Source organism: Heliconius melpomene, chromosome 8 (genome assembly GCF_056956725.1).
Source record: "Heliconius melpomene rosina isolate 202511_hmr_F chromosome 8, ASM5695672v1, whole genome shotgun sequence".
In the NCBI taxonomy this organism is placed as follows: domain Eukaryota; kingdom Metazoa; phylum Arthropoda; class Insecta; order Lepidoptera; family Nymphalidae; genus Heliconius; species Heliconius melpomene.
Window position 1 is genome coordinate 7761237 of NC_140396.1, and position 25960 is coordinate 7787196.

Below are 25960 nucleotides of genomic sequence, written 5' to 3' on the forward strand. Positions count from 1 at the left end.
CACCATCCTTATATTAAAAGCTTTGATATTTAAATAAACAAAATTTAATTTAAATATCCCTAAAGTGATCATCGTGGCGCAATGGCCTTGGCTAAAAACGGGATTGGTTGCGATCTCCAATTGGGGGGCTGAACTATTCTTATTCTCCCGCTCTGCTAAGTGCGACGTTAAGTGCCGAATTCTGGAGGAACTGAGAGAACAGTTGTCTAACACTACGTTCTCTCCTAACTACTAATCTTAATAATGTATTCACGACTCAGTTATATTCACCAGAAAATAAACCGAAACAGACAAATCACTATAACATTCAACCAAAGACATAATTGAATCACGTGTACCCATTGAATGGGTCTCATCGAACCCAATGACCAATCTAACGCGGCGCCACGCTTATCGATTAAGGTAGACCGCTCAATGGAAGATACGCACGCTACCCACCCTTCTGTTGAACATTTTATATGGAATTCTGTAAAATGCATGCTATATGACTATGCAATTTCTTTGTAGAATAAGTCGAAAATTGATAAGTTAATTAATTTGATTTTCATCTTATTGTTAGGTGTGAATATACCTTCGTGGTTTACTAGGAGTATGTCAATGTTGGCTGTAGATTAGGCGTCGGTAGTGGGTTCCATTGAACATTTTTATGTTTTTCCCAGATTGTAAAGGCAATTTGCGGCACTTATGTTCATTATTCAACGAAGGAGATTGAAGTAATGTAGGAATAATACCAACTTCTATCGTTGGAGTATCAGATAATGCTGAAGAAAAAAAAACTGGTATTATTCGGTTCTGGTATACATATTTGCGGTTATAAATTCAATTCCAACACGATGTAATGAATTGTATTCAATTTCTCATTCTGGCAACAAGACGAGTGCAGCGTAAAATTTCGGCGCATAGCGGGGTACAGAGTATTCCTCTGCCTACCGCGATATATACCCCGGCACGCAGTTTGAGGGTTAAAGGTTATGTTTATGTCTCACACGACCCTTTTTGTTCTTAGATAAAAAAGTAAAAACTACAATTAATCTCAAGATATATGATCTTAAGATTAATTGTAGCTCACACATAATTTTGTTTTAATGCTATAAATTCTATACAGCAAAATAAAACGTACTCTTCTACATTTTATTTTTACGTTACAAAAACTTTTGACACCCTTTCATTTACCAGCACAGCGTTAACGCCTACAAGGATCTCTGAGGCGTTCCCGCAAGAAACGCGCGTTTATGAATATTAATGTGTTTGTACGTATAACATGAGACGTGAGAAATTGTAGGCTCGTGAAATGGAAATAAAAATTAAATAAGATTTTTTAACTTTATGGTGGCGCAAGGCAGGCAGAAGGAACATTAGGTTCATAGGCTGTATAGACATTCCCACTTTCTGCGGAATTCGGCAGGCTTTGCCTGTTGAGTCGCGTAACTCAACGTCGTGAGCCTCGTTACCAAGGCGAGGAAATGAAAATATTGAATATTTTATTCCCCCGAGTGGGAATCGAACCCACAACACGTAGTCACACTTTACTGCACCTACGCCATGACGGCCTCACACGGCATATAAGTTGATTATTATTTCACTGTCGTTATATTTATGAATCATAAACATTACCTAAAAAGTTTTCTCGCATTTTTTACTTAAAGCACCAAGTTTTGTCTGTAACAAAAATAATAGGGACGTAAATTAATAAGGACACATAAATATCGTTAAAAATTCTCAGATATAATTGCTGTTCAAGAAGGGGAGGACTTTTTATCGTCCCTGTTTATTCTCCTACCCTCCGACCGTTTTGTAGACAATACTGAGATCTAATAACATCAGCGGATGACAAACGAGCGGATTTTATTATTATGTTATTAAGATTAAATGTAAATTTTATTTTGTAAATCTTTTTAAAAGCAAAATTCGATTTAATAGGTTCTTGTACGTTAAATTCGGTTCAAATATTCGGTAAATATTTTTATCTAGCTTATATTGTTATTTCAGGGTTACGGCGGGATAGGCAGAGGGAAAATAGTGTTTAAGACACCGTTTCGAACGCCTTATGTTTCGAGGCATCACGTGTTGAGTGGCGGAACTTAACGCCGGGCTTTTGCCTTGGTGGCAGAGCGAAGATATAAAAATATTAATAAATAATAATTAATTCCCTCGAGTGGGGATCGAACCCAACAACCGTTGCGTTACAATCACACTCTTGTGCCCCAGCAGCGCCAAGACGGAACAGAATATACCTAAGTTATAAATAGTAAATCAAGTTCCTTTTAAACTATAAATATGTATGTTGGTAAATATCTTTTGGTGACCTCATGTTAAGAGTTAATTTTAAAGGGACGCCATAATTATTCAAGTGTACATTTCCTGTTCGTACATATTATTATTAATTGCTAAGGTTATTTTTATTATTCCACGAACACACTTCTGATTTAGTAATTATTATTTATTACTTTATTATTATTTGTTTTCAAGCTAATTTTACTATGCCAATACCAACTAATTGTACATATTAAAATTATTCCCCAGTTAAATGTGTTATTTGTTAAGACTATTTATAAAGACCATCCTCTATTTGTACATGTATATATCTTCCAGTAATTGTAAAATATCTGATATTATCAAAACCTAATGTGAATTAAAAAATCAGCTTCACGCTGTATCCCGCACACAGCAAATGGAACCTAGTGTTAAGACACTCCGCCCTTCACTTTCTGCCGAATTCTGAATGCATTTTTTTTTTATGAAAAAAGGACAAAAAAGGACAATGAAAAAAGGAGCAAGCGAGCATTGCGTGCTAAGTGAGGGAACCCAACACGCTTTTGCCCCGACATGAGAGCGAAGAAATGAAAATTCTTTTAATGAAAATAAATACCTAATTTCCTCGAATGGTAGTCGAACCCACAACCAGTCGGTTTTACAGTCACACTCTGTGCCCCTGAGCCACCACTGGCCTCACCTAATATCATACTTATCACAATCATATTTAGTTATACAATTATGCGGAACGTCCAGTGAAAGTGTTGCACACGATATCAACAAAGAGCGCGAACGAAAGTGACGTATTTATCCTCTGACGTTTCCGGCCGATAACTGGCTCGTCCTGCCTCAAGGGCTATTACTTGCGGCTTGGCGACACCAGCGCTCGTCTCCCACTCGCCCAGATGTTGTGCTATTTAAGTGTTTAATCGATATAGGGTGGAATGAACTACACTAGTGTAGATAATCTAATGTAAAACTCAACTTACTAACACATGCTAATAGATTATGACATAAAAATGGAGTCAGCATAAAAATATATAATAATAATTTAATATATTTTTAAGTGCATAAGAGCAAAAATACCATCTGCCAATATGTCTATTATATTGGATGTAACTAAAAACATTTGTATTGCTATAAAAGAATTTTTAATTAGCAAAAATTTTTACGTTTTGATTAAATTTATCGGCGAGTTTTTATACAGGCATCAAAGCCATCTTTGCTGAGACTAAGCTCGAACATTTTTTTTAATGTTGGCATCTCATTAAATTACGAATGACAATGACATAACACTTTTAAGGACAGACAAATCGAAATCCTCTAATGTCGATTTGAGTTTTCTTTTCGAAGACGATTTAAATTTATATTATTTATTTATTTGCTGATGCTATTTTTTGGTGACGTTTACCGAGTGACAAACGACAACTGCGTGTTATAGTAATTACATTTATTTGTATGTGTTTGTAAGTTCAGTTTTAGAGTAGACGGTCTCTACCACTTGTTTGTAATGTGCACTCGATTGTTATTTTCCTCATATGCACTGATAGCCGAGGTATGTTAGCGTTAACGTGAGTGGAATGTACCGGAACTTGGTCATATTAATTGGGTATCTTAACATATTATTGATTTAACTATAATTAAATTGTTTTGTTCTGTTACATTTGATAGGAATTACCGTTTTTGTCCGTTATTTCGTTGAAATACTAATTAATGAGGAGAAAGACAAATATTATAAGGTTTTTAAGTTACAACTGGTGCTGATATATAAGAAAAAAAGAGTAGAGTCGAATCCACAATATTTAAATGATAATTATCAAACTAAATATATACAAATCGGGTTATCTGAATATCCATCAGACATGATCGTAAAAATTCTCAGCAGACGATCGTATCGATAAAGTTATGCCATGCCCGTAAAGAACCCTCGGGGGCGAAAGAATCGAGATATATGTAAATCGACACTTTCAATCTCTCTCGACTATTTCGTTCGTTCAAGGTATCTATTTGCAAACCATTTACTTTTTTTCGCTATTTTTTTTTTATTTGTAAAATTGACATACAGTTAAACAAAATGATTGGCTTCAGTGAGCTTTATAATTAAAATGGTTTGGCTTTTGCGTGTATTTTACTATAATTATAATACAAGTACGGGATTCTCGCTTCACTTCTTTTACGACTCTTACTGTAGTTGGTATATTCTCTACTTGTTGAATAAAAGTATGGGAAAAAAGCAATAGTTATTTATAGATTAAAAAAATGAAAAATCAGATCAGAGGGAACTTAGTGTTAAAACATTCCGTTTCCCAGTTTCCGCCGATTTTTTTAACATATTGCGAATTGAGTGGCGAAATAATTCATTGCCTCGAGTGAGAATCGAACCCACAACCCTTGAACCCCTGCGCTACGACGTCCTCCTAGATATGATGATGATTATATAGATTCGTAAAACTAGAGCAAATAAATGGAGAAAATATAATAATAAACATACGCTATATGACAGAAATAACATCACTAGGGAGCTTTATGGAATGAACCGATAGGGACGCGCCATAAGCTCCCCGAGATTTATCTATTATTCTATCACGCATCAACCTGCATTATACTCTGACGAGTGTAAAACTGTGGGGGGACTTGTGTACATATTGAAGTTTTGAAGAGTTATTATGAACTCGATTGGTTTTTAGGGAAAAGGTGAATGTATTACTAAATAAATCGTTTTTGTCATTATAAGTGTTGTTATTGTTTTTTGTAGATACTTAGAACAAAAATGGTTTTTTAGCATTACACTGTATCCCGCATACAGCAGGATAGGTAGGGAACCTAGTGTAAAGACACTCTGTTCATCATCGTCAGCCGAATTCTGGAGAATTTGCTTGTTAAGTGGAGGAACTTAAGCCTTGCCTCGATACCAGAGCCAAGGAGTTTAAATAATTCATTCCCTCGAGTGGGAATCAAACCCACGATCTGTTACACGCTTGTGTCCTCAAATATTAATTTTACAACTTATGTTTCTCTTGTTGGCAATGAATATGGACGACTCATTTTTAAGTTAAATTATATACGACTATAGTAGATAAAGGCTATTTATATTTGAGGAATGCGATATTGAATGTTGCCAACTTCACGTTGTAGTTGTTAAATGAGATTTATCACTTTATTCATTGAAATAATAGCTTTTGTGGAATGTGTATTTATGTACAATAAATGTACATATTTTAATATATTATGTTTCTTTTTTCTTCACATAGCAGGGTAGGAAGAGGTTACCTGGGAACCTAATGTTATGAGATTCCGATGTGGTAATCGTATCCACAACCTTTACAGTCGCACGTTTACGTCCCTGCGCCACGGCTGGCCTATGTCACAAATATTTTTTTAAAAATAACATATAATAATATCTTATTATAAGATAATAAAAGTACAAATAGATTTATCTTAAGTTAACAAACAAAGACATAACCTACTTATATTGAATAAATAAAAGGGATGGAATTTCCTGTCCAAAGAAATAAATAAAGAATAATGATTTTACTGATTAAATTTTCCTTTTCCAGACAAAATGGAGGAGCGAGACAAGGAGGAGGGGGCCGGCGTGCCCGACATGACCATGATGCCCCAGATCACCGAGCAGGCCATCAACGACAATCTCAAGCGGCGATACGTACACGACCTCATATATGTATCCTTTTAAAAATATATATATTTTAGTATTGAGGCCGTCATGGCGCAGGAGCACAAGGGTGTGAGTGTAAAGGGATGTTTGTGGGTTCCCCACGGGATCCCCACTCGGGTAAATGAATTATTATTTAATTATATTTTTATTTATTTGCTCTGGCATCAAAGCGAAAGCCCGGCATTTAGTTCCATCACTTAACACTTAATGCCCGGAAAACTACGGCGGATAGTGGGCAACGGAGTGTCTTAGCACTAAGTTCCCTCGGCCTACCCTAATATATTTTTTATCAATATTAAAAATTGAGAGCAACGTTTTATATATCATTCCCCGAATTTTGTTTATCACTTCGCTAAGAAGTGTAATCACATTTATTACTAAGAATTAACTGTCGTTCTAGTTAAATATACGGTTATTTAATTTCATTGTAATTTTAATATATATTACTATCCGAAATCAAAGTAGACCTATTCATAGAATAAGCAAATATATAAAGAAAAAAAATCACACTTCACGCGGTATACCCCGCCCTATAGCAGTGATAGGCAAGGGAACCTAGTGTTAAGACACTCCGCTCCCAAGTTTCTGCCGAATTTTCGCGTTAAGTGGCGGAGTTCAACGCCGCGTTTTTTGCCTTGGTACCAGCGCGAAGAATTTAAAATATTAATAAAAATAAATAACAATTAATTCTCCCAAATGGGAATCGAGCCTACAACCATCGCGTTACAGTCACACGCTTCTAAATATTCTAAACTAAAACCATCTAATTTATATATATAATTAATTAATAGTTCACACAAAAGATATAATTGCTATAAAATATCTATTATCTATCTATATCTAATGAACTTCCCAAGAGTGTAAAGCTATAAACAATTAATCATATAATAATTTAACAATGTAATTGTGTCTTGCGCACATTAAGATGGAGACTATCAACTGAGTTAATTACTGGGTAATCGCTTCCGGATCTTTTTAATTATTCATTTCTTTTAATTGCATATAGTATAAGTAACTCGCTGTGAACGTTTAATGTCTGACATTAATGTTATATAAGCTATTAGCGTTGGAAGTTAGATTTAACCTTCCATGTGGGTTCGATTCCCGCTTGGAGAAATATTGTTTAATAGTATTCCACACATAGAAGAGTAGGGAGAGGGAACCTATTGTTATGACACTTCGCTTCCATTAAGATTTCCGTTTCTCACTTTCCGACTAATTCTGAACACATTATATTGAGTATTGGTACTCAACGTCGCGCTTTGTTTCCTTATCTGAGCGAAGAAATGAAAATATTAATTATTTCAATTCCTCGAATGGGAATCGAATCCTATGCCCCTACGTAACGACAAGCCTCTAACATAAAATAATTTAACAAAATAATTTTCCTATATGATTAACAGACTTACACAGGTTCGATTCTAGTTGCAGTAAATCCATACAAGGAATTAGGATGCTACAATATGGTAAGCTTAACTTTATCGTCTTATTCATTTTAATAACGATGATAATTATTTATATAGTATACTAGTGGACCCGAACGCGGCTACGCCCGCTTGAACTATACAAATATTTATTAAATATATTTATGAAATTATTTTCAGTTTTCAATAGAGAGATGCGTCAGATCAGCTTGCTTAAAACTCATTATGGGTGGCGTTTTCTAACAACAAACTTTGCAAATCGTTGCTTAGCAACGGCCGATAGCGACAGTTGTTATTAACATGGCGGTATAAATTGCATGTCAAATTAACAAGTATTTTAATATATTGGTATATATCGAAAATATTACAAATATGAGAAAAAAAAGGATCCTATGTCCATCCCGAGACCCTCTAGTATGTCTATATGAGTATTTTATCACAATTAAATTAGCGGTTTGGCCCTGATTGCGTAAAAGACAGACAGACAGAGTTACTTTCGAATTTATAATATAGGTATGGATAGATAGTAATATGTTTTTGCATATACAAATTTATTAATGGTGTACTAAAAAAAAGCTAATAATCCGTTCAATATCACGTAAAACATTTATTTTTCGTACAATCAGAAGCAAAACATCGTATATACTTTTACAATCGACATTATTCTCAAACTTGAAATCACTTTCATCTGCAAAATTAATAGGTTTCTTCTGTGTTACTGCCGTGGGAGAAAAACGAGCCTCGTTACCATTGTGCATCAGTAGGAAGATAACTGATCTAGGTACTGTAGCAAAAAGTAAAGTGAGACATTGGCAGACTTCTTGGAAACTTCCGATGTTTTCTATAATGATAGATAGATAACAATGATAAAATGATGGAGCGCAACGGAAAGTATTTTATCATTAGAGTCTACGTAGCTCGATTTGAGACAGGTAAAATGTAGTGGCGTGATGGTAACAAGTTCAAAATCCATGGTAAACCTGGTCTTACAATGTTTTTGTCAAACCTTAGTATAATGACATTGACATCTTTTTGTTTTCTTTTATTATTAAAAAATATTATTAAAAAAAAAAGAAACTAAAACCAGTTTTACAAATAATTAGCACAATTTAAAAAACAATTGAAAAACCATCGACTGAGCAAACAAGCTCTCATAGGCTTAAGGCAATATTATCGTACACTCATTAATCTCAACCCTTTTTAATATAGGGGTGGATCGTCATCCCTTCAGCTAAACGTGCGTAGGTGTAAATGTGGAAGAGGAAAAGGCTCAAAGGGCAAACCATGAGAGCGAATAAAAGTTATTCACGTGTCCTCAAAACAATTACACTCGTAATTAAAAGTTTATTGCGGTTTTTGGTTTTGCCTTTTATTTTTCAAAAAGTAAAATAATAAAAATATAAAATACCTGCTGTATGTTTAAATGACTAATAAAACATTAGGCTTATATATTTATTTATGTATTTCTTTAATTGTAACTATCATTAAGTTTTAAAAACAAGAAAAAGCATATAACTTTTAATATTTTTCCACCACACCGACAAATTCTCCTAGCTCTAGGTATTTTTTTGCAAAACTTAACATTTTTAAATATCACAATTTTCAAGTAAACATCACGCTAATTACAGGAGGATATGCAAAACTTCCGTGGCAAGGCCTTTGGGAGTCTACCGCCTCACGTGTTCGCTTTAGCCGAGTCGGCGTACAGCTCCCTACAGGTGAATAAATTTTCAACGTTCAAATTAATATACTTTTTTTATAGCTTCACGCTGTATCCCGCACGTATCCCGCATGGTAGGCTCAGGGGAACTTAACTACTGTTAAGACACTCTGTTCTCATTAAGACACTTCCGTTCAACACTGTTCGCCGTGTTCTGGAGGCATTGCATGTAAATAAAAATATTAAATATTTCGTTTCTTCGACTGGGAATCAAAAGCACAACTCTCTACAGATGTACACTGGTGGCCAGTCTTTAATATACTTATAATATTTATCTAAGAATATTCATAATTGAAGATTATTTTATCTATAGTTTACACAATTATAATAAAATTTAAATATATTTATTATTCAACAGAATGGCGAAAAAAATCAGTCCGTTGTGATATCAGGTGAAAGTGGAGCGGGGAAAACGGAAACTACCAAATTAATTTTGCAATATCTGTGCGCGGCCGGAGGACAGGCCTCCTGGGCGGAACAGCAGATCCTGGAAGCGAATACTGTGCTGGAGGCTTTTGGTATGAAAAACTATAAAACTATATACAATTAAGAATATTAAAATTTACTTAACTTTAATTTTGTACATAATTTTTTTAGCTTCACGCTGAATCCCACACATAGCAAGGTAGGCAGATTGAAAACGGGAATAGAAACTTAGTGTTTAGACAGTACCTTCCTATTAAGACATTCTGTCCCCATATTTTCCCCGAATTCTGAAGTCAATCAGTGTGGAGTGGCAGATTTTAACGCTGCACTTTGCTCCGTTATAAGAGCGAAAAAATAAAAATATTAAATATTTCATTTCCTCGACTGGGAATCGAACCAACAACCGTCGCGTTGCAATCACTCTTGTGCCCTTACACTACGATTGGCCTACTTCAAATTGTCCAATAGAGGCTGCTTCAAATTGTACTTTTAACTATTATTGTAAAAAAACTATCTCTCAGATAAATTCTTTATTTCTCTTCCTAAAACAAAACTTATCTTGACGCTGTATCCCTAGCGGAATAGTCGGAGAGAACGGCAACCCTTCCGTAAATCTTAAAAATATATATTTCAGTTTAAAATTCTACATAAATTCAAAACGCCCCACTGCCATACATTTCGTAACTTTAATATGACTTGTAATAAAATTCTAAAGTGTTATTACATCATTAACATGGCACAATTAAAGTAGAGTAATTTAATTATATTCATCGCCATCCTCGACGTGGCTGCCTGTCCTTAAATGTGGAAACTCCCAAAGGATTGCTTGTTGGGTTTATTCATACTTTGAAGATTGTTCTACTTCTAATTAAAATGACAATCTCGCTTACGGTCTAGTTTTTTTTTTAGTTATTTATTATTCTTTATTTGTATGAAAGTAGGTAGATGTTTTTTTTTTAATTTTCTTTAATAATGTTAATGTATATTATAAATAGTTATAGTATATGATAATTAAACACTTACTTAAAAAAATATTCATTGGTCAAAAATATTCATGAGTTGTGGCACAAGCGTGTAACTGTAAACGCAACGGTTGTGGGTTCGATTTCCTCTCGGAGTAATGAATTAGTATTTATTAATATTTTAATTTCTTCGCTAAGCGTGTTGCGTTTCGCCTCTCAACACGAATGTCTCAAAAGTTCGATGGATAGTGAGGAACGAAGTGCCTTAACACTAGGTTCCCTCTGCCTACCCTGCTACATGCGGGTTACAGCGTGAAGTTGATAAAAAAGGAAACGCTTCCTAAAAACGGAAAAAACGTAGATGTTTTTATTTTTATGATCGCTACATTTTTTTCTTTGCTGAGTAACAATTTGTTACAGGGAACGCTAAAACCGTGCGCAACGATAATTCGTCACGTTTCGGAAAATTCGTTGAAGTAAGACTCGACCATCGGGGAGGGATCAGAGGGGCTGTCTTGAGGGATTTCCTCCTGGAACGCGCCAGGATAACCGGCCCGGCGCCCAGGGAGACCAACTACCACGTGTTCTACCAATTGGTTGAGGGGGCTAAGGTGAGATTATATATTTGGTGGAGTTATATGCATCTAGCAATAATTCACATCTAGAAAGCGTAATTCAATCTTAAGAAAATAAAAATAAATTAATTGCTTTCATTTCTTTGTTTTGGCAACAAGACAAAGCGCGTCGTTGAGATCCGTTAATCAAGCCGCAATGGAATGAAATAAATGGAATCTCGATAATTGGAAACTGAGAAATGGAGAGTCTTATCACTAAATTTCTTCATCTAATAATTAGAATAGAATATTGTTTTAGCGTGAAACTAAAAAAAATCTTTTTTCAGCATAACACAGAACTACGGAATACACTACGGTTACGAGACGACATTCAATATAAATATCTAAGACCAGAAGATGACGAAGCAAGGAAAGGTCGAGGAGGAGAACAGGGCAAGTTGGAAGCTCTACAACTTGCACTGACAGTGTTGCAAGTCCCTTTGCACATGTGTGAGGGTCTGTTCAAAGTGCTGGCTGCTGTGCTGTGGTTGGGGAATATACAGTTTCAAGTGAGTTTTTTTTATTTATTTGTTTCTATTAGAAAAGTATTTGTATTTTTTTCATTGTATTCCTCCAATACTATTTTTTTTATTAGGTTATTTCGATTCCTTTCTTATTTTTGGAATGTCAGCAATAAACTACTATCTGCAGATTTGCTTAGATAATTAGCAACTATTAATTTCAAGTATATAGTTTCGGTACTATGTAAAAGTGATAGATATTGAACAAAACAAGTTTTATATTTTATATGATAAATTTCAATTATATTAACTGTATATATCTAGAAATGTTGGTGTAGTGGTTATTCCAGTACAAAGTGACGTAATTAGACATTATAAATAATTTTGCGGTATTTATTATTAAGGAAAACATTGCTGACAATATTCTTTTTTCTTATAAAGAAAGTAGGTTAAGGCCCTTTGAATTAGATCATGGTTATACCTAAGGATGCCGATGTCAGTTTCCATCTCCACCATAAAAATGTTAATAACTTATTTCATAAAATGTTTGCATATATTAAATACTATATTAATATTAAAATCACAATATATTCAAATTATTATATTGAATCTGATAATTAAAGCCCAATCTTCCATCTCAGGATATAGATGGTGAAAGAACAACCCTAGCTCCAGAAGACTCGGAAGCAGTGGACGCTGTCGCCGCCCTACTGGGCCTGGCCCCGCCCACCGCACAGCGGGTGTTATTGGAACGACAGATCAATGTTAGAGGGAACGTTACCGATATACCGCTGCGGTTACATGAGGTTTGTTGAGAAGTGTTATAAAAACGTCTTAAAAAATAGAGTTCTTTAATAGATTTATAAGACGATTTACAAAACTAAAATCATTGTTTATATTGTGTGACAAGCTTACATAACACACACACACAGATTTTACTCTCCTATATATTTTTTCGATATATTTTAAAAATATGACATATCTTTCCCAGGCTCGTGAAAATCGTCACGCAATGGCTCGGGCTCTCTATTCCCGTACATTTGCATGGCTAGTCCGCCACGTCAACAGCTGCTCAGCCCCAGGAAGAGAGGCCAAACGAGCCCTAGGTGTTCTAGATATATTCGGCTTTGAGAACTTTGCAGCCAATTCCCTAGAGCAACTGTGCATCAATTATGCTAATGAGAAATTGCATATGTTCTTCAATAATTATGTGTTTGCGTTGGAGCAGGAAATTGTGAGTTATTAATTATTATTTGTTATAAAAAGTAACTCAGTATGTGTTGAAGGATAAAAATGTTATTGATTAAAATTATGTAAATTTCATGCAGGATAGCTACCATTCTATTATTGTTTGAACAATAAAATTGTTACCTTAATATTGAAAAGAGCAACTGTTGAATTTCTTGCTGGCTCTTCTCAGCAGAATTACCTTTCGAGGTGTTGGTGGTTTTATGTTCATTCTACAATTTAAAAGGGTTTATAATAATCTATTTGAATAAAGAATATTTTGATTTTCATAAAGCTTATTATATTTTTTAAGGGTTTATATGTAATTTTGTACATTATTTATTAACATACAAGTCCATTTCTTATATGATTATATGGATTTTAATTTTTCAGTATCGTCAAGAAGGCATCAAATACAACCAGATTCAGTTTACTGATAATGCAGCGTGTTTGGAGTTGTTGGAAAAACCTCCTAGAAGTTTGCTAAAGCTGCTTAGTGAACAGTGTCATATGCCGAAGGTGATTATAATAACTTTAATTTGACATCACTATATTGGAACAATTAATACTGTTTATTAAAATATATTCAAATAAAAAACTGTTTTAAACTTATTTTTTATAATTTTTACTGCTGAGCTAGAATTGTAAATAACATAAATTAAACAAAAACAAATAGACAATCATAAATTTTCTGCATAGCTAAAATTCCAAAAATATATCGAATGCCCAGGGTTCCGACGGCGCTTACCTAACAAACATACAAGGCGAGTTCGGGGACCACCAAAGCTTCGTCAAAGGTTCCAGGCGGAAATGGGAAGAGGAATTCGGAGTCCAGCACTACGCAGGCACAGTTACTTATAGCGTTCAGGGTTTTGTCGACAAGAATAGAGATACCCAACAAGATGCATTTATTGACCATTTGAGTAGATCTGCCAATCCTTTTGTGAGGGAGCTGGCGGATTATGTACAAGATTTGGCTCCTCCTGGCCATGTAAGTATAGAACAATGTATATAATTATGTGTAGTTTCCTTTTTTTTTAATTATCCTTCCTACTATATATAGATTAGACTACCATATTATACAGGGAAAAGTCTGCGGCAAAAAATATAACTATTATTAATAATTTGCATTTGTATAATTTATGTGACATTTTAAATAATATACATCATTTCCTTGTGCAGGATATCTCGCTCTCAAGCCCTGGTGCAACGAGTACAACGCAACGCGGCACCTCAAAGGGACGACCCACTGTCGTCGATACATTTAGAGCACAACTGCAGTCATTGGTCGATATGTTACAGGTTACTGATGTTTGGTAAGAAATAAAAACAATATATAATTTATTTAATAGAACATATCAGCAGTTATGTCTCTATGTTTACCAAAAAAGTTAATATGTTAGTTGCAACCCATTCTCCCACGGAAATGACAACAGTCAAAGTATTTTTGTTTCTGGTACACAAAGCTTGGCGAGTTCCACGCTGAACATGCAATGTTTCGAAAATTGAGCAGAAAGAACAATTTGTCTTGACAATAGGTCTAGAGTGTAGAGACAGCACAGCAGATCTATGCGGAAACATAATGAAGTTTCTACATTAATTATCTATCTAATTATTACCACTAGCTATTTTGCCTCAGGTACGTCCGATGCATAAAACCGAACGAGAACAAAGTAGCTGGTAAATACAACGACCAGCTCGTCCTGGAACAGCTAAGATATCTAGGCATGAATGAAATAGTGCGTATACGACGTGATGGTTTCCCCGTACACTTGCCTGCGCCTATGTTCAAAGCGAGATATAGATGTTTGTTGAAACATCCTAGGCCCATCGATCCGGATATTGGGTAAGTAGATTCTAATCTAGATTATAGTTTCTGAATGATTTTTTGTATTTTATTGACTGAATGTTTAATTATTTTGTTGCTCCGGTCTGGCAAAATAAAGAGAAATGTTAAGATCCGCCAGTTTGCACAACATTTTTTGTAATTATGTAGTATGTGAAGATCATTTTTAGAAGTATTTGGACAACCGTTACTTTGGTGCCTAGTCTAATATGCGTATAAATAATTAATATATGCCGAGGTAACTGCTATTATCTCATTAGTTTAATTTCCTGGTTAAAAATATTAATAATTATTTCTTTGTCTTACATTTGCAGAACAATAATGGACTTAGTAAATGCTCCGGAAAATGACTGGCAAATAGGACACACTAAGATATTTATGAGAAGTTCAGTTCACGGTCCGCTCGAGGCGAAGAGGTCAGCGCTGTTGCAGTCTTCTGCTCTACTTCTTCAGAAAGTAAGTTAAAAACATTATTTTTAAACGTTTTCACAACTTTCTTAATACTTTATACTTTAGATATTTTTATACAATTTTAGTTTCTTTGAAATATCAAACTATTTACTCCAATATTAAACATTTTCTATTTTCTTTCAGTGGTACAAGGGCTCAATAAAACGTCGTCAATATCTCCAATGGCGTCGCGCAGCTATCGTGTTACAGGCGGCGTGGCGGGGCTGGTTTGACCGCGCGTCCTTCCTGCGGCTACGACGTGCGGCTTTAACTCTACAACGGCACTTACGTGGTGCTTTTGCGAGGGAAGTTGCCGCTGCGTTGCGTGAAATGAAGAGGGTTAACCAGGAGATTAAGCTGAGGGAAGAGAGGAATAGGTAAGTTTTGTGTAGGTGGTTTATGAGTTATTGGTTTAAATGATTTTTTTATTTGTTGTTGTTTGATATTGTCAATAACATCAAAAAGTAAATAAAATGCTTTATATATAAGGCACTAAATTTCCTTAAGCTATTCCAATTCCAATACCGTTTTTTACCTAAAACATGATAAAACTAATAATATTTAATTAAAAAAAAATACCTCTAAATTATATTATACAACATATTATAGCGTACCCATCATATAAATAAATAGCATTTTTCTAACCAACTTTCCAACAAACAGTTTAGCGGAAAAAGCGGAACAAGAGCGAGCCGAACTAGAAACCATGGCGGATCAGCTCCGCAACATATCCTGCACAGGTCCTCGGGCTGAATCAGTCAACCTGGACAACTTGTTCGACTTCCTGGCGGACGTGCCAGCTCAACGAGGAGCTCCTGATGGTCAACCAGCCCATCAACCCACTATAGCGGAAATTGGTGACGACATGGAGAGGCTGGCTGATGATTTGGATCAAGAGGTATAGTGTTTTATATTAGTTTTTTTTTAATTTTTAAGGGAAACAAATAGTATAGTTACTCTTTTGTACTTAAACTAATGAAGCTTCCACAGATAAAATCCACTTTTAAGTATTTGCAAATAAATAGAGAATTTAGAAGTTAATGTTTGTCCTTTTCTTCTGTCTAAAATCAATAATACCAACGTTTGATAGAAAAAGTGGAATAAATTTTATGGCATAGTGAACTTTATTTTGGAAATTATGGTTTCGGCTTTCGACTCGTGTTATTTTTATTTCATTTACAATATTATTATTTTTCTATTTTTCAACTATTATCATAATTGTATAAACATTTACAGCTTGAAAACGTACTAGCCGAAGAGATGAAAGAACTAGCTAAACAAACAGAAGTGGAACGAAAACCAGACGGGGCGCCCTCCGACGCGATACCCCCTCCCCCACCGTCCACCCTCGCCTTACAATCAATCAACCAACCCAATATGCCGTCATCTATGACGTCATCAATCACGTCATCAATGACCAACGGCGTCACGTCAAACGGCATGTCACCGCGTGACGTGTCGTCGTCATTGACCAATGGGGATGTGATGTCGTCATCATTGATTATGCCGCCTCCTCCATTGTTGGAGGATACAGTGGAAGGTTCCCCGATATTTCCCCCTCCACCCATATGTTCCCTTCCTGAGCCAGCTGGACCGCCCCCTCCTCCGCCTGCTGTCAAAGGTATGATAGTAATAAGTATTTTTATATATAGATTCTGGACTATATATTTTATTTTTAAAAGAAAATAAAAATTAAATAATGTAATATTATGTGCATCGTTTTACTTTAAAAAAAATCGCAAGTTTTAGTGAAATAATTTATTATATTATATTTAGTTCATATTATGATATCAATAGTTTTATTTGTTGATAAAAAAATATGTTATTCTAATTATTTTCCTACAGATATAACTCCGCCAGAGCTAACAAACGGTATAATACCGAATGGCAAAGTAGTTGTAATTAAGGATAAAGAGCCAATATATGAATCGGTAATACCGCGATCGAATCCAGAAGTATTGCCGACGTCCCCACCACCACCACCCGCTAACGCACCGGAGAGTCATGGGTGAGCCATACAAAATAATATTTACTTTTTTTTATTTATTTTTTTTAAACGTGGGACAAGCGTGCGACTGTAAACGCGACAAGGTATGGGTTAGATTGCCACTCGAGGAAATGAAATAGTTAATATTTTCATTTCTTCGCTCTGGTAACGAAGCAAAGCACAGCGTTGAGTTCCGCCACTCACTCACTTTTCTCTTTGCAATAAATAGTCCATTTATCGAGGAAGGCTATGGATTATATTGCATCACGTTAACATCACCACTGCAGCACAATGGTACCAGCGGTCAGAGTTACCTCTATTTTTGATTTTTTTTACCGTTAATTAATTTAATTTACCGTTTTTTTTTTAAAGACACCAAGCTTCATATTTCCAGTTAAAATCAGATGATTTTATCATCAGTTATAATAGTAAAATATATTTTTTATTAGATTCATCAAAGAACAAGAAACTGAACCAGATGTGCCACTCCCACCGTTACCAAGCAACTTAACGTCACCGGAAATGAACGATATATCGTCTCCAATACCCTCTGACTCTTGTATGAGTCCACCGCCCATGCTGAATGGAGATGCTAATGTTAGTTTTCTTTATATTTAATATAGTTTTTAATTGTTTTAATTACTATACCAATTATTAGTTTTATATCATAAAAGATTTTTATTCGATGTTTTTGAAATATTTAGACTTTTAAAATATTTTATTTAAAAAATCTATTAATAATATAACGCCACACTATTTGTCATTAATCATACTAATATTATTTATATGATTGTAAGTGTCTTTGTTACGCTTTCACACCAAAACTTAAACGATTGTCATGATAAAGGTGTTAGAAATGGCATATGATACTTATTATTTTATCTAATATTTCTTAATATATTTACTTACGTTTGGCTATAATATAAAAATAAGTTTAAGCGGGCGAAGCCACATTTGACTCTCTAATAAAATAAATAAAATCCAATCCACCAGAACGTAGAACGCAACGCGCGTCGCAAAGAACGTGTGGAACGTCGTCTCCACCAACTTGAGACTGCACCTAGCGACGCCCCTGCTGATTCACCGAATGATTTAAGCGAATTCGCCAAAATGTACTTTAATGACCATCCTAGGTCGCCTGAAGGTAAGTTTACAATTGATTGTTTTTTTAAGTTATTACTCTACACAAATGAAGCTTCTGAGTTTGTTTGCTAATCTTAAGCACTACTTGTTCGAAATGAATTTAATAAGAAACTCTCTCTATCTCTAATAAGAAATTCTCTATTACTGGCTCCTCAAAATTATAAATAAATACATCCCTTAGTCGATTATATATAGAAGAAAAAAATATAAATATGGAAAAAATGTTCTTTTTCTAAAAAAATATAACAAACAAAGTAACCAACGTTCTTTATAGGTACAATAATAGCTACCCTGACCCGCAAGAGCAAGTCAATGGAGCTACTGACCAAAGAAGAGATGATAACATATCACAAAGGCAATAACATACCCACCTCGCATATTCAGTTACACGACCCCGACAGTGTTACCGCAGCTGTTAATATATTCAGAGTAAGTTTCCTTGAAAGACAGTAATATTTTAACTAGTAATAGATTTTTGTTTCTAATGCCCATTAAGGGGTAACGTATTACTGTAAAATACAGTATTAAAGTCTCAAATTCTGGCGAAAGGTAAAAAATGGAATTTCTTAAAAATATATTCTCTCGATCTTTTCTATTATTTGCGTGAATATAGCGTGAGGCTGAAAAACAACCTCATTTTTAAGGCAACTTTAGTTTATTCTAGTTCACATGGCTGACGGATATCCGGCTCAAAGGACCATAATGTTTTATTTTGTTCATCTGAAGTCTTTTTGTCAATGTTAATTGATAGTTAAAAATCAATTGTAGACAGATAGTACTTTATTTATATTGTTCATTTAAAAAAAATACAACTATATCTAACTTAGTTAGCCTTACTTTGCACTATAAATTGTTATGAATGTATTATGATTAAGTGCAATGATTTATTTAACAGGATCTATGTCGCTATATGAGAGGAGAATTGACCGCTGAAAAGGAGACACAAGTTATACAATCTATTATTGGCAAAGGCTTGGAGCGGGAGGAACTACGCGATGAGATTCTAGTACAATGTGTTAGACAGGTGTGTATATTTGAAAATGTTTACCATATTTATTACTTTGATAGTTGAAATTGAGAATTGGTATATAAGTAACTGTGTTTTAAATAATTGAAATCAATTATTCTATTTAATAAATATTAATAGGTATCAGCAGACGTAAAATACATACTAAGGACATTTTATGAATAATTTTAAAATTAACAACAAGGAAATATTTTTCAAAATATGTTTAACCTGTAACATAACCCCTTTGTAAAATGTGGTCAAACTATAACACAATATAACTCCCACAGCTAACAGACTGTCCAGTAGAAGACTGGTCCGAGCGAGTCTGGCTGATCCTCTGCCTGTGCGCCGTTGCCTGGCAACCGAGCAGAGGACTGGCGCGTTACTACTGCTCGTGGCTGCGAGCGCGCGCGCGCCCCGTCACGTCGCCGTCAGTCGCATCTGTCACGTCGGCCGCGTCGGGCGCGTCGGGGGCGTCGGTGTCGAGCACGGCGCGTGCGGCCCATTGTGCGCAGTGGTGCTTGGATAACTGTAGGGGCGCCGCACCGAGGCAGCTGCCCCCTAGTACTGTTGAAATTGCGGTTGGTTTATTGTTTGATTTGTCTTAGTAAAATTTTATTTCTCACGATATAGCTGGAATAACATTCAATTCTACATAATTTGTATAGTCTTTACGAGTAGAAAAAAAAAGACAATCATGACTCAAAATTTTGCAAAACAAAAATTGAACAGAGATACACTAAAACCAAAAGATCACTGAAGAATATGTCTTGTGACAATCAATATTTTTCCTTGATATTCTACTTAATTTATTAACCCTATAACTTGCACCAGACAATAATTTCTGAAACGAAACTAACCACAAACAAACAATTACAGGCAATGCGTCGTCTAGGCACCATAGTATGCCGTTTTTTCTTCCTCGACGGTCGCACAAAGGCTATAGACGTGCACCCGGCGGACACGGCCGCTGCAGCCGCGTCCCGCCTCGCAGACAAGTTAGGACTTGCAGCGAGGGCAGGATGGGCCGTGTACCAGCAACGAGCGGGGACGGAGGAACATGTTCGGGCGACGCAGTATTTGTATGATGTGATCGCTGGGTGGGAGATGTGAGTATTCTTTTTCTACTTCATGTTTATAATTACTATAATATATGTAAATATTAAATAGGGACATTTCGTCTCGCAGACAAGTTAGGGCTTGCAATGAGGGCAGGCTGGGCAGTATACCAGCAACGAATAAGGGCAGAAACAAATCTTCGTACTTACTCAGTACATGTGTGATGTGATCATTGTGTAGGACATATGACTCATTGCTCCATTTAATTGAATGCGGAAGATATTTGGAGAGCTTATTATATATAGTTATATAGTTGTAAGTAAGGATATGTCACGAACGCTTACTGCAATGAATATAATACCACACTAAATTTTACTTGTAAGAATGATATATCTTTTGAAATTGGTTTTAACTCACAAAAGAAAGGTGTAATGGATATCACTATCCCTATACTTAATTAATTTTCACTGGTCCTTAAAATCTTGCCCATAGTATATATCTTTATCAATTCCTAACAGGCAACAAGGTCCAGGCGGTGGCTCAGCTGACAACCGCTTCGTATTCAAACGTAGACTGTTCCGCGGTGGTCGGGAGTTGCCACATGATCCTGTGGAAGTTGCTCTACTATATGCTCAAGCTGTTCATAGTGTTGTTAAGGTACGGAATTTTTATTGTTATATATCATATTGCTCTATTGTCTTATTCGTCTTTGAATAATTTCTTATTACCTCCTTTTTAAAATACACTATAATCTAACAAACATATTATATCATCGTATAAAAATAATTGACCTCCACAGATGGACGAGTTCCCCGTATCAGAGAAGGTGGCCCTCCAGCTGGCAGGGCTTCAGGCGCAAGTATCGCTGGGGGAGCCCCCGCCCAGCCCGCCGCCGCCCCACACACGCGCCTACTACGCGCATCCCGACCAGTTCCTGCCGCCGAGGATAGCTAAACAACGAGCTCCGCATATGTGGGTGAGTGGAAGAATTGATTTATAAAAATTGTGATCTTGGTGATGAAAAGTCAATTTAATATTTTTTTTTTTTGTCATTTTATTCCGTTGATAGCTAGGTAGGCAGAGAGGACTTAGTGTTAAGGTCCTCCATTCTACATTTTACGCCGCTTTTTTTTATATCTTGAGAAAAAAAATCAAGTCTTTGCACTAGAATAGTTTTTCTCAAACTTTTCAAATAAACTATTTTTAAAACATAAATAAAAAGTATATTTAAAAAAGGCAGAAAATATTGATATTCACCTAATTTCTACCATTTCTAGGCTACTATCCTAGCGCAAGCTCATCGTCAGTACGGCGCCGGGAGAGCTGAACTAACAGCCAAGGCATTGTACCTATCATGTGTGATGCAGTATCCATTGTATGGAGTTACTCTGTTCCCCGTCACCTATAAGGGGTATTGGGCTCATGGTAATATAATTTAATTGTTTAATCTTGTCAAGGCATAGAAAAAAATATTCTTTAACTCGAAAGAGAATTGAACTTACGTTTTACATTGAAATAATATTTTCCAGCAGTGTTTCAATGGTCACAATTAATTTTATAAAATCAAATTAAATCAGCTTCATGCTGTTATAATAATTAATTTTATTAGTTTTATATTATTAAGTGGACATTGGACTCTATTAAATACCACCTGTTTTAAGTAATAATTTGCTTTAAATGTAATTTTTAAGTAAACTGCAATTATCAAATGACAATAATTTTTAAATTTTAATCTTTCCAATTATTCACAATGAATAAGTAAATGTTTAGTCGAAATACAATAAAGCCACCATAAAATCACGCTTTCTTTCCATAACTTTATCGCATTTTTCACTATAGAAAAAAATAATCAAATGTAATAGCAAATGGAATCAAATTTACACCGCTATCTAGTAACTCTAGTATACCAGTAACTTCCAGCCGGTTAAACTGTTAAACTGATCGATTGTCGATTTAACCCTAGCCATATTCAATTATTTCAATAATAATTTTAATTATTCTTCAGGTCCAAATGTACTTCTCGGTGTTGGTGCAGAAGGTGTAGTGTTAGTTCGGCCGGCTGACAAAGTAGTGTTAGCAGAGTATCCTTATACAAATATAGCCGCCATTCTCATGGACCCAGTGGATAACGGCTTGACGCTTAGTTTGACTCATCATGGACAGCACGATGGGTTACGGTAAGAAAATATTTATTTTATTTGAAATTGTACATTTCTAAATTGAAGTTAATAATGTTGTGTGGCTTAAACAACGTCAAGTTAGTGACATATAACATGTAATGCTCCACTTTACGCTTAAGAAAGACATTGCTAGTAAATATGAGAAACCCAAATTTGTACTTTATTTGATCAAATTCAATTGCTGCAATTAATAACAATAAAAACATTATCCATGTAATTGTGCACTAAAAATCCAATATCCTTCACAGATGTATTGTCTTAGAATGTGCACAAAAATCAGAAGCGGCTTGGCTAATGGCGGCGTACAGCCCCGCGTTAGGAGGTTCCCTCGCGGAGGAGGCCCCCAGAAGGGCAGCCCCCGCGTCAGAGAGGGCCCGACTTGCAGCTGCTCTGAGGGCGGCTAGGAGGGCCCTAGTAGACTCAGCGTTGTTGAGACGCCCCCAGGATCTGTCTGCTGGTGGTTTCTTGAGGAATACTTTGAGAAGGTGTGTTGATTTAATATGTTTTTTTGACAATGTTCTCTATAAAAAGTGTTTTGGTCACGTGAATTGTTGTTAATAAATAGCAAAAAAAGTATATAATGATGTTATTTAAACATGTAAGTCAGCCAGCTTTCGGATCGTTCAAATCCAGTAATATTTTACACTTTCATATGGAATTTCTTGAAAATGATCTTTATTGTTATATAACGTTCTAATACAATATTTAAAAAAACATTTATACTTCAATGTACAATTTAGAATATTCTCCAAAATATTTACAGACTCAGCAAGCACCGCCTGGAACGTGTCCGATTGGACATAACCTCAGAGGGCCAGGGCGAGAGCTACAAGAACTTCCCCGCCGCCTACTGGTGCTGGGCGCGCAGCCTACCCCACAGCCTCACCAAGCTCAACGAAGCCGAGGAGGTCGCGGCTATGCAGATATTTAAGGTATTTATTCAAATTCAAATTCAAAATATTCTTTATTCAAATAGGCAATTATTATAAGCACTTTTGAATCGTCGAATGAACATATGAACGAAAAGCTACCACCGGTTCGGAAGGCAGTTCTGCTGAGAAGAGCCGGCAAGAAACTCAACAGTTGCTCTTTTCAAAATCAATGGTACAATCTATTACATTAGTTGGCAGCTATCCTGCATTATTGATAAAGAAACCAGTTGAATTTAAAATGACTGTCAGTTTTTGGAATGTTGTATTTAATAGTCGCCTATATAAAATATAGAGTGTTATATGTGATAGATAATATTCTTTACTTTACTTTACTTTTATTTTATTCTTTACTTTACTTTTATTCTTTACTTTACTTCACTAGTAGTTAATATATTTTAACAAGAGTTAACCGGTATAAGAATTTATACGTTAATTTAGACTTCAAATCTCATTAGAAGAGAATGCACATTTAAAGAAATGAAAAATAGTAAATTAAAAATTACGTTTTACTTTTTTGTTTGCCCTACTTATCCTGGCCCACACACTTGGTAAGAATTTAAGCAAATAACCTAAAAACTCAATTCCCAAGGACATAATGAGCCACGCGGGCCTAACCCACAACGAGGGCAGCACTAACAACCTCGCCAGCAGCAACAGCAATAGCAGCAGCTCGGTGGTCACTGAGGACAGTGACGACCGTGTCGCCCTAGCTCAGGCGCTGCTACAACGGTGCCTGCAGAAGGACACGCTGCTTTGTGAATTGTATGCTCAGCTTATTAAGCAGGTTAGTTTTTAAATAATTGTGTTTATATTTTATATGCCGTAATAGTTAACAGTTTTAGTTTTTACATTTTTGACCGTATTTAATTAATTCAATTTATTATTTAATTCAATTTTTTCGTGCCTAACTGGTCTAAAGACACAAGAAAAAAGTATCTCAATCGTAGTAAAATTTTTATAACTTCTATAATATATAATAATATAATATATACTAATTATTTTATATTTTTGTAGTAGTCCATTGGTAGTCGCGTCTCCAAAATGTATAAAACTAAATATACACGATTTAAAAGTTTATTTATATAAAGGTTTGATAATTTAAGATTTTAAGTCAAAATTGTTTATACGTTTTCTAAAACTTCGAATTTAAAACCCCCAGACCACAGACCACCCAGAGCCCAACTCCCGCGTGTCAGCTCGTCACTGGGCGTTGCTCTGTGCGGCGGTGGGTGCAGCTTTGCCTCCCGCGAAGCCCTTACGACGTTTATTGTTAGCGCACTTGAGGTACCGCGCGGCGGCGCTACACGCGTCTGAAGAGGGGAAATTTGCGAGAAGGGCTGAACAGGTGAGAAAAAAAAAGTTCCTAGATTGTACATTCTTAATTTTTTTCTTAATTATATGTTAAATATGATTTAGTTTACTATAGAAATGTTCATATCAGATTATTTTATTCTCTTAGATTAGATTGCGGTTACTGCATTGAAAATAATATTTTTTAAATTCTTGGATAAAATAACACAAATATCTCCCATTATCCACATATATGATTAGAATAAAAAGAGTGAATTAATAATAACAACCAGGTAGCGCTAAGCATAGCTCAAGTCCCGCGGCGCCTCTCGGCCCCCTCCAAGGAGGAGCTGCTCTGCGCGAGCGCGCGGCGCCCCATGCACGTGCGCGTACTGTTGCTAGACGGCAAGCAGCACGGCCTGGTGTTCGGGCCCGCCGCCACCGCCGACCACCTGGTCGCCATGTTGAGGGACAAGATCGGGCTTACTGATGCTGCTACTGGTAATTTATTAAGTTCTCTAAAGTACAGTACGAGTAAGTTAAGTTCTCTAAAGTTCTCTAAAGAAAATTGTCCACTCGGGAAGAAAATGATCAAAGCTAAAAATTATCCTTAAATCAAAACTGCGCAGCCCTCCACAGCTAGCTTCAAATCGGGCACAACTCACCGATAAGTGCGTATAACCAAACAAATTTTCAGATTTATAACATTAATATGTAGTTAAAATGTTAATATTTCTACCACAGGTTATGCGTTATATGAAGTATGCGCTAACTCGAGTCCAGCGGGTGCGGGCGAGCGTGCGCTGGGCGGCGCTGAACGTGCGGGCGACGTTCTTGCACGATGGGAGAAAGCGGGCGCTACTGCTGCTGCTTGCAGGTAATTTGAGTTTTGTTTGTTGTTGTTAAGGTTTTTTTTACAGTTTGGGCCATCGACGGACAACGTCTGACTGGTAATACTTTTCAGTAGATTTTTATTTGAAGAAGAATGACTACGCAGATAAACACGACTGTACATGATTTAGAGAATTAGTATATGTAATTTTAATATATGTAATATAAAGTCATCAGAGCTTACTACAAAATTTAAATGATAATCAACCATGTTTTTTTTTAAATAAAAATATTGTTTTTATTTTACCCCTACAGATTAGTATTCAAAAAGCGTCTGTTCCTCGGCGAGCGTCCCCTCCACACGGCGTGTGTGGCCGAGATGGAGCTTCTATACTATCAAGTACTGCACGCGGTGCGACACGACCGTCTTCCTATTGAAACTGATGAAGCTGTGAGTTGTTATTTTGGTT

At 35.7% G+C, this 25960-nt stretch overlaps 1 protein-coding gene across 1 annotated transcript in view; it reads left to right on the top strand.

Moving 5' to 3' along the window:
* Nucleotides 1-25960, top strand: part of Myo81F (unconventional myosin 81F) — a 77961-nt gene that overhangs the window by 47259 nt on the left and 4742 nt on the right. Inside the window, exons 3-36 of the mRNA XM_085188984.1 lie at nucleotides 5811-5935; nucleotides 7333-7395; nucleotides 8982-9071; nucleotides 9432-9591; nucleotides 10882-11072; nucleotides 11363-11584; nucleotides 12178-12342; nucleotides 12528-12770; nucleotides 13157-13282; nucleotides 13494-13754; nucleotides 13946-14079; nucleotides 14403-14609; nucleotides 14924-15065; nucleotides 15204-15436; nucleotides 15723-15957; nucleotides 16296-16680; nucleotides 16905-17067; nucleotides 17496-17643; nucleotides 18040-18190; nucleotides 18464-18618; nucleotides 19085-19213; nucleotides 19486-19779; nucleotides 20078-20307; nucleotides 20776-20914; nucleotides 21057-21233; nucleotides 21535-21682; nucleotides 22263-22434; nucleotides 22686-22922; nucleotides 23201-23369; nucleotides 23959-24153; nucleotides 24529-24714; nucleotides 24953-25160; nucleotides 25404-25536; nucleotides 25806-25941. Of these exons, the coding sequence (XP_085045110.1) occupies nucleotides 5816-5935; nucleotides 7333-7395; nucleotides 8982-9071; nucleotides 9432-9591; nucleotides 10882-11072; nucleotides 11363-11584; nucleotides 12178-12342; nucleotides 12528-12770; nucleotides 13157-13282; nucleotides 13494-13754; nucleotides 13946-14079; nucleotides 14403-14609; nucleotides 14924-15065; nucleotides 15204-15436; nucleotides 15723-15957; nucleotides 16296-16680; nucleotides 16905-17067; nucleotides 17496-17643; nucleotides 18040-18190; nucleotides 18464-18618; nucleotides 19085-19213; nucleotides 19486-19779; nucleotides 20078-20307; nucleotides 20776-20914; nucleotides 21057-21233; nucleotides 21535-21682; nucleotides 22263-22434; nucleotides 22686-22922; nucleotides 23201-23369; nucleotides 23959-24153; nucleotides 24529-24714; nucleotides 24953-25160; nucleotides 25404-25536; nucleotides 25806-25941 (6147 nt within the window). The 5' untranslated portion in view covers nucleotides 5811-5815. The remainder of the gene's footprint in view (nucleotides 1-5810; nucleotides 5936-7332; nucleotides 7396-8981; nucleotides 9072-9431; nucleotides 9592-10881; nucleotides 11073-11362; nucleotides 11585-12177; nucleotides 12343-12527; nucleotides 12771-13156; nucleotides 13283-13493; nucleotides 13755-13945; nucleotides 14080-14402; nucleotides 14610-14923; nucleotides 15066-15203; nucleotides 15437-15722; nucleotides 15958-16295; nucleotides 16681-16904; nucleotides 17068-17495; nucleotides 17644-18039; nucleotides 18191-18463; nucleotides 18619-19084; nucleotides 19214-19485; nucleotides 19780-20077; nucleotides 20308-20775; nucleotides 20915-21056; nucleotides 21234-21534; nucleotides 21683-22262; nucleotides 22435-22685; nucleotides 22923-23200; nucleotides 23370-23958; nucleotides 24154-24528; nucleotides 24715-24952; nucleotides 25161-25403; nucleotides 25537-25805; nucleotides 25942-25960) is intronic.